Source organism: Meles meles, chromosome 15 (genome assembly GCF_922984935.1).
Source record: "Meles meles chromosome 15, mMelMel3.1 paternal haplotype, whole genome shotgun sequence".
NCBI lineage: Eukaryota > Metazoa > Chordata > Mammalia > Carnivora > Mustelidae > Meles > Meles meles.
The window spans coordinates 73662754-73678066 of NC_060080.1; the positions used below are offsets into that span (position 1 = coordinate 73662754).

Sequence of the window (15313 nt, forward strand, 5' to 3'; positions counted from 1 at the left end):
TATGATCTCTGTCTGTCAAATAAATAAATAAAATCTTTAAAAAAAAAAAGATGCTTTGGAAGGAGAGCTTAAAATAAACAACTCCACATAGCTAATACCATTTAAATTACCAGCACAGAATTTCAAAGGGAAGTAGGGGGTGGGGGTATTAAAATTAAGATGTTGGTTGTCCATTATTTCATTTTATAATGGATGCCCCAATTTTTAGACACACGGTAGTAGTGGATATTGTTGAAGTAACAACATTACTATATTTAGAAATAATCTTAATTTCATTATCTGCACAATTTTTCTTGTACTTCAAAATATCTCATATGTATATGAAAAAATATATATGAAAAGTTCGTCTTCAGGAAGAGAATTTAATTAACACTATTTTAGCTTTCAAAATTACTAAAATGGCCTGTAAAAAGCAGGAAAACAATACTTAAAAAAAGACAAATATTCTGAAATTAAAACTTTATTTTTCATTTGTATGACTTCAACTTTGTAACACCAAAATGGAAATGGCATGTGTATGTGTAAGTATGAGCCACTTACATCTACACTACCCACCCCAAAAGAACAGAGAAGTACAACGATGTTATAAAACAAGGTTTATTCTGCAATATTTTATCATAATGAATTGCATCTCTTTGGTAAAAATAAACTCTATAAACATTTTAATAATCAGAGATTAGATACAAAAACTAAATATCTGTTAGGTTGCTTTTAATATGAGCAAAGACTGGCAACTGAGAAGTGGTTCACTTGTGACTGGTCATCTACTGGCAGTTATAACTCAAACTCAGGGCAATTTTTATGCTACATTAGAAAAAAGGATAAGGAAACCAGTTTAATAACTCAAATTTCTTGAATCAGAAAGCATTACACTTTCATTTAAAAATAAATAATAGTTACAGTGAATTGGCAATTATACATTTTTATACACTATATGATGGCAACATCATACTTTAAGCACTTCGTTTAATAAGAAATGTACAACAATGGGGAAAACCGGCTTTGACAATGGCACTGGCAGTTCGATGCAACACAAAATGTGCTTTAAGAAAAAATGGCAGGTATAATGTTAAAATACTCTACTTTGTCTTTCAATAAATATTTTGAGTACATCATTAACACAGTGAAGTGAGCTTTGTTTAAATCAAAGCTTACACATTTCAAACTAACAACAACAACAAAAAACCTGTAAATTATATGTAAACCAGAAAGCCTTTAATTAAATGCTATGGTCTTCACAAATGGCTGTTAAGTTACTGTAGTAGTTAAGACAAAAGTCTTTACAGCTTTGTGAAGTATTCACATCTGTTGGTTAAATTGCTAGGAAAGGCCTCTTGGTCTATGAAGACACACACATTCCCTCAACACTTTCTCTACCTTTGAATTCGTGCTTACATATATTTAACTGACCACCTAGTATGAACCCTTTACATAATGCCTCAGAAAGTAGCAAAAGAAAAAATATGTATATTCTAAACCTTATTATATACAGGGGAATCTACGTTAAGACAAGTCATGCTGGCTCTAGGGAGAAAAGGAAAGGCTCAAAGGTGGAAAAAAACGAGGCAATCCACCAATAATTAGCTTTTCCATGAATACAAGTAATGTTTTCTTTCTCTGAATTTGAAAGGTAAAATATCAATTTAGTAATAATATTGCACAAATAAATTTCAAAAATCTATATTCATGAAACACTGATTCTATTTGGGATATGAAAGATGAAGATTAATTATGCTGACTCAAAACTTTCACTAGAGATCTGTTATAAACTGGAATTGGCTGTAACAATTTGTATTGATGTAAGGCAAATTATGTTATCTTAAATCACAGTCTTAAAATATGCTGGAACATATATAACCTCTCTGGGACTGCCAAACTGTTTCTATTACAGTATAATTTCTTGTTACTATATTATTAGAAAAACAATTTCCAGTCCATAGGACTTGAAATGACTTTCCTTAATTGGGTGGTTATTAGCCATGTTTTTATTTCAACACACCTGAGGAATGGGATCATAATACCTATGGAAGTAATAATGGGGGAATCATAATTAAAAGGGTACTTCCCCTTGAAAATAACTGCCTTGATATATCAGCAAATGGAAAGTGATGCACTGAATTCTGTATAAGAATTGTGTAAAATACCATGAGACTTCTTCCCACTGGCTTTCAGTATGAAAATGTTCAATCTTTGCTAGTGATGCATATAAACTTTCAAATCTGTGGGAAGAGTACCCAAAGAGGGAAAGAATATTAAGTTTAAAGAATTATTGTTATTTATATTAAATGAAAATAATTTGAAGATCCCTCTTAAAGAGGGAACAACTCTCCCCCTCCTTATCTTAGAACATTTTCCTCTGCTTATGAAGCGTAATTATCTAATGGACAGGAACCAGAGAGAACTCATCTGTGGTACAGAATTTCAGTAGAACAAAATACACTGGAACCAGATCACTGAAACACACTTTTACTAAGGTCTATCCAAAGGGCCACTGTGAACAGCTTTAAGATACTGTTATTAAAATGATTTTTATAATCTGTGTGCTGTTTATACTGTGGTATAAGCATTTTTTGGTGTATGTTACAGTCACTGTCTACAGCAAATGGTACTAACTTGGATTAGCCATTTTCTGTAGTAGAGTGACATGTATGAAGAAGGAAAAAAAAAACCCAAATACCTCATCCTGCATACTTAAGAACTATTTTTCATTATCAACAAATTTAAAAATTACTGTATTTCAAGTGGCTATCCAAGTTCAATTATAATTAACATGGAAACAGGAAAGGTAATATTAATGTCGTTATCCCTGGCTTAAAGTTTTGCCAATTGAAAAAGAAGTTTTCCATTATGCTTCTCATTCAACAGTTTTGCCCAAATAAAATTTACAAGTTAAAATAAAAGTATCTCTTAAAAAAAAATTCAAGAAAATGTTTTAGTCATAGAAACAGCTGAAGTAACCAACCCAAATCATGAGCCTATGTATCTATGTGTGTACGTATATATGAAATTATCAGAAAAATGAAAACAAGGTCATTGTTAAAAAACAGAATGTATCATGAGATAAGACTGAACTTTTGGAAAGTTGCTTCCACCACTGTAAAAATATATACATAATGAGTAAGTTTAGTTTTATTAGTATCCTGTGTTCTTTCTAAATAATAAAGTCAAACTATAAAAATGATATGAAAAAATGTCTCACAGAAGCGGAAGTGTTCAAATACTTAAAAGCCTTAGTCAGTGCACCTTTGGAACAGCAATATAAAATCTTTTAGCATGGAATAAATGGCACATATATTATACTGCCTCCCCCAAAGGGTGTACTGTATAAGATTTAATTGTATATGAATTCTGAAACTCATGAAGTTATTTTTGTCTCTATAGTTTTGTTAAATCCTTTTAAATTTAACTAGGAATACATACAGACTTAATTCATACAAACCTTGGACAGAAGTTTTTTCCTAAATGATCTATCTTTATTTAAAAGGACATAAGTAGTAACTATTCAAAATATTTCCATTAGATTACACTCCATTCCTACTACAAAATTCCCAGAATGCAGTCCATTTAACAACACATGAAAGATTCTCTTATTGCAAAAAGTGTGTCAAAATGGGTGTTAACCCCGTAACACACTTTATGGCTATATCCTCTCAATGGATTGTTTCTACTCAACAAAGACAGCTAATGGCTAAAATTCAAACAATGGTTGCAAAGCACTTTGGGAACAAACAAAAGGCCCCAATAAATGTTATGCAACATCTGGGAAGAAAAAAAAAAGATAATATTGTAATGGGAATCGGAGTGTTCTTAGATGAAATTTTACCACAAAACTGCCTTTTCTAAATTTGAGAACTCTTTGCTGTACTTTCTGCCTATGTAACCAAAAGGAGCTTTCTAGACATCTAGGATCTTTTCCAATTTATATTCAAGTTTGTCCATGCTTCAACAAAAAATAATTAAAAACAAAAATTAAGACAAAATAAAAAATCCAAATCTCATTCTACTGGGTTGCATGTGTCCAGAGAGAAGTATGTGAGAAAGACATCAGCAACATTTTTGGCTGGATCAGCAACTATAGCTAACTACAAATGACTGGAAAAGAAGATGAGAAAAAGTTACAGAGTTGCCAATTCTTACACTTTAACATATTAACAGAATAAAAGATATTTCCTACAAGTTTTAAGACACAGGCTGTGGATTTTCCTATAAAAAATTTCTAAATTTTAAAGACACTTATCACAAAAATTATGCTTTTAGGACTTGGCATTGTATCTATGGTTGGGTGTGGTCCTAAGAGCAATTATTTAATAAAGATTAAAACAAATGTTTCAAAATAAACAGGTAATTAGCACCCCTCCCCCACCCTAAACCAAAAGAAGTCCATTATGGCTTTGATATCCCTTGTAAAGAATTAAGTAGAAGAGTATTGCCACACTTGAAAATAATTTCACACTAATAAGTATTTCTATTTTTTCCGCTGCTTTTGATTTTGTGTCTTTGCAGTACTTATTAGGGAACCCAGACATGTACGGATTCCAGCAAGGTGGAGCAGAGATCCAGCTGCCTCTTTGAGCTCCTCATCAATTTCTTGACATAACTGTTTGCGCATCTTTTTGCCTGGCTGCCCTTTTTCAGAGGTATCTGGACAAGCCTGTGATGCATAGCCACTGTCTCCAAGAGGATCATCTTCATAATCAACATCTGTATCTTCTTCACTGTGAAATCCTTCACTGCCATCACTTCCCACATGGCTACTCTTCCGGATAAAATCGTACGCCTCATCCACAGAGGACAGAGAAGACACGCTAGACCTGGATGCACAGCGCTGTGCTGCCATGCTACTTGCACTGTAATTGTGGTCTTCTTTTGGGTCAATGCTCGTGGCCAACGAATCACTCTCCTGCAATCGCACGGTACTGGGATGATTAAATGCATTGCTGTAACTCCTCTTTTTTTGCATTGCTGTTTTAAGAGGAAGAGGCTTCTCACCTGTGGAAAAGAACACTTCCATCAATAGGTCAAATGCACTTGATTGCCAAGAATAGGCCATTTAAACGAGCAGTGTGTGTTTTAGGGTTAGTAAAGTTCTGTAGGTCTTGGTTCACATGTTTCTTTTTTTACTTAGACCATATATCATCCTTTGGTATTAACTTGAACATTTTAAAATCACTTAATGGTATGTCTTGACCTTTCCAGGAAAATTATAATTATTCTGAGCTGTTTGTAGAGAATGCCTCAATAAGAATGTACCACTGTTGAGCTAACCATTTTCTTATTGATATTTAGGTTTTCCCAATTTTTCACTATGAATAATATTGCAATGTGAATCTTTCTAGATGCCTCTTCTTACACATATGCAAATATTCTTCTAGAACAGCAGGAAACAGAATTATTAAGTAAAAGAATATATACATTTTAAATTGTAATCGGTATTTTTTTTTAACAGAAGTATAGTTGACATACAATCTTACATTAGTTTCAGGAGTACAATATAGGGATTTGACAATTCTAAACATTATGTAAGTAAAGTCACCATACAAAGTTTTACAATATTATTGACTCTATTCCCTATGCTTTACTTTTCATCCCCCTGTGATTTATAACTGGAATTTTGTAACCTCTTAATTGCCCTCACTTATTTCACTTGTCCCTCCACCTTCCTTGTCCGTGGCAAACACCAGTTTGTTCTCTCGTAAGTCTGTTTCTGTTCTTTCTTTCTTTCTTCTTCCTTTCTTTCTTTCCTTCTTTCTTGATTTTACTAATTTGACAGAGCACACACACACACACAAGTGTACAAACAGGAGTGGCAGGCTCCCCACTGTGCAAAGAGCATGACATGGAGCTCAATCCCAGGACTCTGGGATCATGCCCTGAGCCAAAGGCAGATGCTTAACTAACTGAACACCCAGGTGCCCGTTTTTTTTGTTTTTAGGATTTTTATTAATTTGAGAGGCAGAGAGAAGGAGTGAGGGGAGGGGTGGAGGGGGAGGGAGAGGGACAAGAACACTCCACATGAGCATGGAGCCTACTCGGGGCTCAATCTAGGACCCCAAGATCATGACATGAGCTGAAACAAAGAGTCAGGCGCTTAATGGACTGAGCCACCCAGGTATCTGCTTCTGTTTTTTGTTTGTTCATTTGTTTTGTTTTTTAGATTCCATATATGAGTGAAATCATATGCAGTTTGTCTTTCTCTGGCTTTCTTTCACTTGGCATAAAACTCTCTAGGTCCATTTATGTTGTCAAGAATGGCATTTCATTCTTTTTTTATGGTGGAATAATATTCCATTGTGTATATATATATCACATTTTATCCATTCATCTACTGATGATGGACAGAGGTTGTTTGCTTCCATACCTTTGCTATGCAAATAACGCTGCAATAAACACAGGGGTGCACGTATCCTTTCAAATTAAGTGTTTGTTTTTTCAGGTAAATACCCAGATGTGGAATTACAGGATGGTATGGTACTTCTATTTTCAGTTTTTTGAGGAATCTCCATACTGTTTTTCATAGTGGCTGCACCTATTTGCATTCCCAATAGCAGGTTCCCCTTTTCTCTACATTTTCATCAACACTTGTTAATTCTTATCTTTTTGATACTAGACATTCTAATTAGTAGGAGATTTCACTGTGGTTTGATTTGTATTTGTAGCTGGTATTTTCAAATTGTGCTTCAAAATGGTTGTACTAATTTACATCCTACATGTGTTCGACAATATCCAGTTCTCACAATTAAAACCTCATGTTATCATTTTAATTTTTCATAATCTCATGGACAAAAAAAGTAGTATCTCAATATTGTTTCATTTTGCATTGCCCTGTCTTCTAGAGAAGTTGCATATCTTTTCAAATGTGTGTTGTCCACTTTATTTCCTTCCCTGAGACCCACCTAATTCATATATTGGCTTTTCCGAACATTTTTCTTATTTCTTACTTGTAGAGTCCTTTTACATATACTCAATATTAACCCTTTGTTTATTATATACATAGTAAAAAAATGTTTTCTCAAGTGTTTTCCTTGTGTGACTTTTCTTACAAATACCTTTTGTTGTCAGAACTACAGAATTTTGATGTTTAAATTTACCTATGTTTTCTTTTATGGATTTTGCACTTAGTATCTAAAGGGTTTTCCAATTCCAAGGTTATAAATATACTTTCTTATATTTTCTTATTTATGACTTTCATTTTTACTTTTAAATTCTCAACTTTAATTTCTACACATGTTATTTATTTCTTTGTTTCCTGGTCCATGTAAAAATATCACAGTATTAACTTCCATCTCATAACTGCTCACATATATTAATGAACATACAGTAAAATGGAAACTAAGTAATTCAAATGAAAACACAATTTAGTTAGAAAAAACAATTCTGCCTACAACATTTAAATATTTTGTATTCTAAATTACATTTGAAAAAGCACTCACAAAAATGTATTTTAGGAAGAATGGCATGATTGCTTACATTCTAAAATTCCTTGTTCTATAGAAGTATTTAAAAGCATCATTGCAGTGGCAGCATCAATATCAGATTCTGAAAAAGGAAGAGAGTAACAATATTAACGTTCTTTATAAAAGAGAGGCTATTATAAGTATTTGTAAAGGTAACCAGTGTTAAGATTTGGTGTATATTCTTTTACTTAAATACACACACACGCACACACACGCACACACAAAACAAAATGAGACATATTATTCTGCAATCTGTTTTTGTTCACTTAAAATTACGAACAATTTATGGGGCGCTGGGTGGCTCAGTGCATTAAGCCTCTGCCTTCGGCTCAGGTCATGATCTCAGGGTCCTGGGATCGAGCCCCACATTGGGCTCTCTGCTCTGCAGGGAGACTGCTTCCCCCCACCCCCGCCCCTGCCCGTCTCTCTGCCTACTTGTGATCTCTCTCTCTGTCAAATAAATAAATAAAAATCTTTAATAAAAAAAATTATGAACAGTTTTGTGGATAGTATCGAATAAAGGAGAATTGAGAAGTACCAGATAATAAAATTTCTTATGATTTTCTTAGTAATATTTTTTTCTCTAGCCTACTTTAGTGTAAGAAAACAGTATGTTATTCATAAAACATACAAAATATGTGTCCACAACTGTGTATGGCATCACTAAGGCTTCCAGTCAACAGTAGACTATTAGTAGTTAAGTTTTTCGGGAATCAAGTTATACATGGATTTTGAACTCTATAGGGGAAGGAGACAGGGGTCAGCACTCCTAACCCCTGCATTGTTCAGGGGTCAACTATACTTGACTAAAAATGTACACTAAGGCATTATTACTTTTTAGAATTTTTACCTTTTAAGAAAAAGACTACTTGAGAGAGAATGAGACAGAAAAAAGAGAGGGAAGGAGGGTGAGAGCGCAAGCAGGTAGAGGGCCAGAGGGAGAGAATATCGAAGCAGACTCCCACTGGCAGGGCTCAATCCCACGGCCCATGAGATCAGGGCCAGGATTCGGCCAGGACCAGAGCTGAAACCAAAGGTCAGACATCCAACCAACTGAGCCACTGAGGTTCCCCTACCCTTTTTAGCATGTAAAAATATCGTTACCTGTGCATATCTGCAGTTATGAAGTACTGCATTAATTACATTCTAATTACAGGAGTTAGAAATATGTATATTTGGTCAGTCTAGATCATGTGAATTTACAAATGCTAAATAAATAATTACTGCTGGCACAAAAGTATGTCATGTTTTTAATCATAATTATCTATGAGCCCACAAGTACTACAGACTTCGTAAGAGGTCAAACATAATTATGGATATTCCATAAGGAAAATGAACTTTAAAAGGCTGGTAAAATCAGCAGGTTCTACTCCAGATAAAGTTATTATGCTCTCATATCACTTTTCTGCTAGAAGTTCCTCTCCATCTTGGTGATCTATTATTCTGAATAATTGTAATTAAATAAAAGTAATATGGTATAACCTAACATGAAGGAAAAGTTAGAAAATATTGAGAAATCTTAGATCACAAAGGATGTTTAAAATAAGATTCAGATTATGAAACCTCCCATTTCTATCTGAAAGCTAGAAAATTTTTATTACCCTAATGTTTTCCATTTTATTTGTAATACCTAATTATATAGTTATTTTAGACAGTAAAGCCATAAAAATATTGACTTTTCTTCTCCCCAACTTGACCATAAACTCTGTGAAGACAGAAAAAGTTACTGTTACTGACTTTACCAAATAGACTTAAGTAAATCAGAAGATGGTTGTTATGAAGAAGTACATAATACTAATACTCTTTCCCCTTCAATAAACTGTGACCTCATGAGACAAGAATCTCTATGAAAGAAACAGACATGGACAGGTCTTTAGAGGAGGTGGGACTTGAACCTCTCTATAGCCTACTTCTAGAACCTAGGCCTTCAATTTGTACTCTATCAATTATCAATCATTAATACTTGTATCCATGTATCCATGACTAGAGTAGGAAATTCTGCGGGATTTACAGAATATACTGGAAATTATGTATTCTGTTATTCACTCAATAAAATGAATACCCTGTTATGAGCTAGACATCATTCCAGGCTGTGGGAATACAGCAAAAAACAAAACAGGAAAACCCCTAACCTCTCAGAATACAAAGGAATAATTAAAACACCCTATGTTACAAGGTGACAAATACAAGGGAGAGAAACTAAGCAGAAAGGGGGATAGAGAGTGTTGGGAAGGGTGACTGCACTTTAAATACAGAGGTTAGAGAAGGCTTCAAGAAGCAAGTGTTGAGCACAGATTCAGGGAGATGAGAAAAAGAAGCCAGGTAGCTATCTGAAGGAAAAGTATTTCAAGGCAGGAAGAACGGTAAGTAAAAAAAATATGAATCACTGTTTCTCATGTCATGGCCAAGAAAAAGGTCTCTTTTAGAGATCTTTTCTTTTAGAATGAGACCTAACTATAATTCGATAGAGTTCAGTATTCCAACACGTCTTTGAAGAAGAAAAGGTGCAGACTCCAGCCCATATTGTAGCTCTGTGTGAACTGGAAAAAAGCAAGTCTGCCTCCAGGTGAATGCTTCCCTGTGTGAAGGCACGCAGCTTGAAGACTGGAGCGTGGGCTGAATTTCAGACCCCACTCATTGCCTCAGCCAAGTGGCCTTGCACAGGGGACATCTTACATGGCGTTCATTATGTAAAAGCCCTGACAGAGAGTTTCCTGTTCCAGGAAATAATTTGTCTTTTAATAAAAAAAAAAGAAAAGGACTACCTTGTTACCAATTTCAGTAAGGGAAAAAAAAGGAAGTGATGCTGAGGAAGAATCTAACTCTGAAACGCATTATAATGAGGAAACAATTTCAGAAAATTTATAATCTTACAAATGAAGTACCTATAAAATCTTAACAAAAACATTAGTGTATCTCTAGCTTAACTTCCTATAGAAACTTCCATTAGAATTCAAGGATTCATGTTTCTTAAAAACAACATCTAGGGGCACCCGGGTGGCTCAGTGGGTTAAAGCCTCTGCCTTCAGCTCAGGTCATGATCCCAAGGTCCTGGGATCGAGCCCCTCATTGGACTCTCTGCTCAGCAAACAGCCTGCTTCCTCCGCTCTTTCTGCCTGCACCTCTGCTTACTTGTGATCTCTGCCTGTCGAATAAATAAAATCTTAAAAAACAAAAAAACAACAAAAAAACCCCAGTATCTAAAACTAAAGAAAACTGGTGAGCCTTATCTGGACAACATAAAAAAGCTGCATGAACACCACTTCTCTTCTTAGTTTCCAAATATTTAATATGATAACACAATTAGATACTATTTTTGTAACAGTAGAAGGACAGGAAAAGTGTACCTTAAATGCATTTATTTCTTGTAATAGATTTATTATAATCAAATTAATTTGAACTCTCCCACATGAAATTAACTTTATGAAACCAAAAACTTCCCTGCAAAACGATTTTATCTATGTGTAATTTGTTTGGTTTTCAAGCATTTTAAGGATGCTTCCCATAATGACTTGCCAATTAACTCTAGAAAAATGTCTTAACTGCAAGAAAAATGACCCCAAACACTCAGTAATCAAGAATACCTGATTACCAATTATTTGTCCAAGGTACGATCTTGAACTTTTTAGAACAAAAAACCCAAAAACACTCTCTGTATAGGCTTTACAATTTTTATTTAGAGTACTCAATCTGTTTTGGTATTAAACTGAAGACTTAGTTGTTTATTGTCACGATTGAAAATACTTCATGCTATTTTTTCACGGATAATACTTTAAGCTACTTAAAATGTAGCTCTGTGTTTTTAAAGACATACTATTACCTAGAATATCCAGTTCATAAAGAATAAAAATTTGGTTCTTTTATAAAGTCTTTTATAAACATTTTCTCTGACACTATTTAGGTTAAACAAATAATTCACTTCTAGTTGAAAGTCAATTGTTACTAAGATTCATGAGAGCCATCTAAATAGTGATTAAAAAAGCCAACTTAGTTCAAAGTCGTATTATTTCTCTTTTTTCCTTCATAGTTCTGACTGGAGTTGAAAACATGCTACCGATTTAATATCTGATTCCAACAAATTTCTGTCACAAGTGTTAATTTGTATGTCCTGGTTTATAGTTTCTTAGTCTTGATGCTGGGAAATTACTAACAATAACTGAGAAAAAAATTCCAAGACACTAGGTTCACCTATGTGAAACTAAGGTTTATGACACAAACTGACAAGTCTCTGTTACCTGATTCTCAATCCATTTGCTTAAGGAATGGTATGAGAACCATAGAGGCAGAATTTAAATGGTTATAAGTTCAGTAATAACTATAAGGACTTCCTAGCTCTACCAAAGCTAACATATACATTTATAGAGCATCCAAACAGAGAAGCTGTCTCTTGTGATTCTTTAATAGAGGAGAGCAATTTTGATAAACTGCCAATACTGTAAGCTGCTTGGACCACTGGTTTAGTTTCCTTTCTATTAAGATAACAATTATGTTGGGGTGCCTGGGTGGCTCAAAGGGTTAAGTATCTGCCTTCAGCTCAGGTCATGGTCTCAGGGTCCTGGGATTGAGCCTGCATCGGGCTCTCTGCTCAGCCAGGAGCCTGCTTCCCCCTCTATCTGCCTGCCTCTCTGTTACTTGTCTTCTCTCTCTATCAAATAAATAAATAAAAATAAAAACAGGTTAAAATTATGCTAATTTAGAATCTTAAAATTTGAATCTAGATTTGCACTTAGCCCCTAACATCATCATTAACCATCTAAAGTTTATATATATAGGGGCGCCTGGGTGGCTCAGTGGGTTAAAGCCTCTGCCTTTGGCTCAGGTCCTGATCTCAGGGTCCAGGGATCGAGCCCCACATCGGGCTTTCTGCTCCGCAGGGAGCCAGCTTCCTCCTCTCTCTCTGTCTGCCTCTCTGCCTAGTTGTGATTTCTCTCTGTTAAATAAATAAAATATTTTTTAAAAGTTTATATAATAAAAATATGTATATTTATATAAATATATAATTATATATTTAATATAATTTATATTTTATTTAATATATACATTTTATTTATTTACTATAAATATATATTTAATAATATATTTTAATATAATTTATATTTTATATATTTATAATAAATATATATTTAATATATAAAATATATATTTAATATATAAAATATATAATATATACTATATGTACACAACATATAATACATTATATATAACATATATTACATGTATAATTATATATTTATATATGCAATATGTAAATTGTACATATTTATATATAAATATATATATTTATATTTGCAGTATACCATGACTTCAGTATAAATACTACAATTCAGTAAAGTTCCACTTTTATCATCTTTGTTAATAGATGTATCCTTGTGCCTAGCCCACAGGTATGCTCAGTAAATATTTCTTAAGCAGATGAATTTATTCTAAATCCACACCAAACCAAAATATTGACAAAAAAAGATTCTGTTTGGCTATCTCAGTAAGAGATCCCTGTGCCTCCTGCCCTCTGTTATAAACTACTGTAACATATACATTGGCACATAAAATTTGTCATTGTAAGGTGAGCAAGAGAGACAACTAGACTTTAAACAAACTGCTATACCTACTTTGGGTGATAGTAACTATTTCTGGAGTTTCTACATCTAAGTAAGTTCTCCTGTTGCTCTCATGTGTTTAAACGTAGCTTTATTATAAAGATTAGAAAAGACGAGTCTGAAGTGACAGAAATCTAATACTGGATACTAATACTGGAACTCAATGAAACCTAAGTGACCTTTATAAAATGCAAAACCGACAATGTTGCCTCCTTCTTTAATGTGCTTCAGTAGCTCCCCCAATGCTTCATACCTAGTAGGAGTACAGGTTCTCATATCAGAGTTTCTGCATTCCTTGTATGCCTTTTACTAGTGATGTGGTCGTGGGAAAGTTACTTAATCACTCCAATCTTCTCCAAACTTTATTTGTAAAAGTAGGTAACAATACCTCAAAGAATTATAAGGATTAAATGAGATAATGCATTCAAAGCACCATAGGAAGGAACTCAATGCTAACTAATGTTATAATTATATAGGAGTTCAACTCATAATGCTAAATAAATTCTCCTTGACTTGACTAATGCTCGCTTAAACTTCTTCATTTGGCTTGCACGTGCTAAATGATCACATCTACAGTCAGTGGGCCAACGCTGCTGAATCCTCTTCTATAATCCTAGGCTTCAACCATACTCACTGGCCTACAGCTCCTAGCAGATACCCTCCAACAAGGTCAAGTATTTCCCCAACTTCTGAGATCCAGCTCAAGCACCACTTTCTTTTCTAAGGGGCCTTTCCTGATCTACCTCTAAGCTTACTTTGCCAACTTACTTTTTTTTTTTTTTTAAGATTTTTATTTATTTATTTGACAGAGATCACAAGTAGGCAGAGAGGCAGGCAGAGAGAGAGGAAGGGAAGCAGGCTCCCCACTGAGCAGAGAGCCAGACTTGGGGCTCGATCCCAGGACTCTGGGATCATGACCTGAGCTGAAGGCAGAGGTTTTAACCCACTGAGTCACCCAGGTGCCCCGCCAACTTACTTCCTTTTCCCCCAAAGTACTCTGCACAACCTTGCCAACCTTTTTCAACTAAACTGTATGGTTTTTGAGAACAGGGCCTGAGTCACTTTTATCTCTGCATATCCCAAAGCACCCACACATTGTTCGGCACTATGTGGGAAGTCAACAATTACTTGTAGAATAAACAGTTCAATGTTTAGTCCATTTAGCATTGTTTTTTTTCCCAAACTTTTCTCTAGAAATAACATTGAGAGAAGAAAAAGCAAATTTCCTCTTAAGTCTATCAGTAGGCCCTAAAGCAACCTGATTTAAATATAAAATTTTCTTAAGTTTTTGTGTGGTTTTATACTTTCTGCTAAAACTCATGAGAACTGTATATTCTATTCCACAACAGGCCTGTTAAAATTTGTTTTAACCTGGAACTCCAAGCCCCAGTGTCCCCAAGCTTAAGACTCACCAGCATAGAGATGGAGGGAAGTAAGCTATTAGCAGCACTGGAGAGGTGACGCACCATATGTCTAAGTCATTAGATGAAGGAGAGGGTTATGCTCTAGTTATAAAAAACTGTGGCCAAAACTAGCAGGAGAGGGGTGCCTGGGTGACTCAGTCAGTTAAGCAGCTGCCTTTAGCTCAGATCTTGATCCTGATCCTGGAGTCCCAGGATCGAGCCCCGTTTCAGGGTCCCTACTTGGTGGGGAGTTTGCTTGTCCCTCTCCCTCTACCCCCAGCTCTCTCTCTCTCTCTCTCAAATAAATAAAATCTTTTTAAAACATTAAAAAAATAAAACTAGCAGGAGAGAAAATTGTAGAAGTGTCTGCTCACCAAAAGAAGCAGCAGAATCAGGACAGAATGGAGTAAGAGCAAGAAGAGATTCTAAATAAACTCAGAATTCACAGAGAAAATGTTCTCAAAATCTGAATATGAATGGAGCTTGAAAGACTAAAGGTCAGAACTCATTGAGATAATAAAAATTTGTAGTTTTTATGTAGAGAAAAATGCCTGAATGTAGAGAAACCACATCTACCCATGCAGGAAGGAGAAAATGGGTATTTGTATTATGTTAAGCCAGAACATAATCTGAACATACGCTCAATACACTTAACTTCTTTGCAGAATTCTCTTCGGCTTTTTCACACCCCTTCCCTCCCTCATTTTTACAGACCATCAATCATCACACTGCTTCCTAGGCTTGGCTTAGTGTAGTTCCAAAGAGCCAAAATGTATCTGAAAAGACCTCTGGTCTGAGGATTTCTGTTTTTAAAGGTCGCAGAAATGTTTCTAGGCCCAAAAGCAACAATGCTAGAAAACCT

At 34.7% G+C, this 15313-nt stretch overlaps 1 protein-coding gene across 7 annotated transcripts in view; it reads right to left on the bottom strand.

Annotated features, from left to right (window-relative positions):
• Nucleotides 1-583: 583 nt before the first annotated feature.
• Nucleotides 584-15313, bottom strand: part of FOXN2 (forkhead box N2) — a 77234-nt gene continuing 62504 nt past the window's right edge. For 6 of the 7 annotated variants that reach the window (XM_045979554.1, XM_045979552.1, XM_045979549.1 and 3 more), the window contains 2 exons: nucleotides 7468-7536; nucleotides 584-4989 (listed from right to left, as the gene is read on the bottom strand). In XM_045979554.1, coding sequence (XP_045835510.1) covers nucleotides 4466-4989; nucleotides 7468-7536 — 593 coding nt within the window. In that variant the 3' untranslated portion in view covers nucleotides 584-4465. The remainder of the gene's footprint in view (nucleotides 4990-7467; nucleotides 7537-15313) is intronic. The other variant, XM_045979555.1, reaches the window with a different exon arrangement.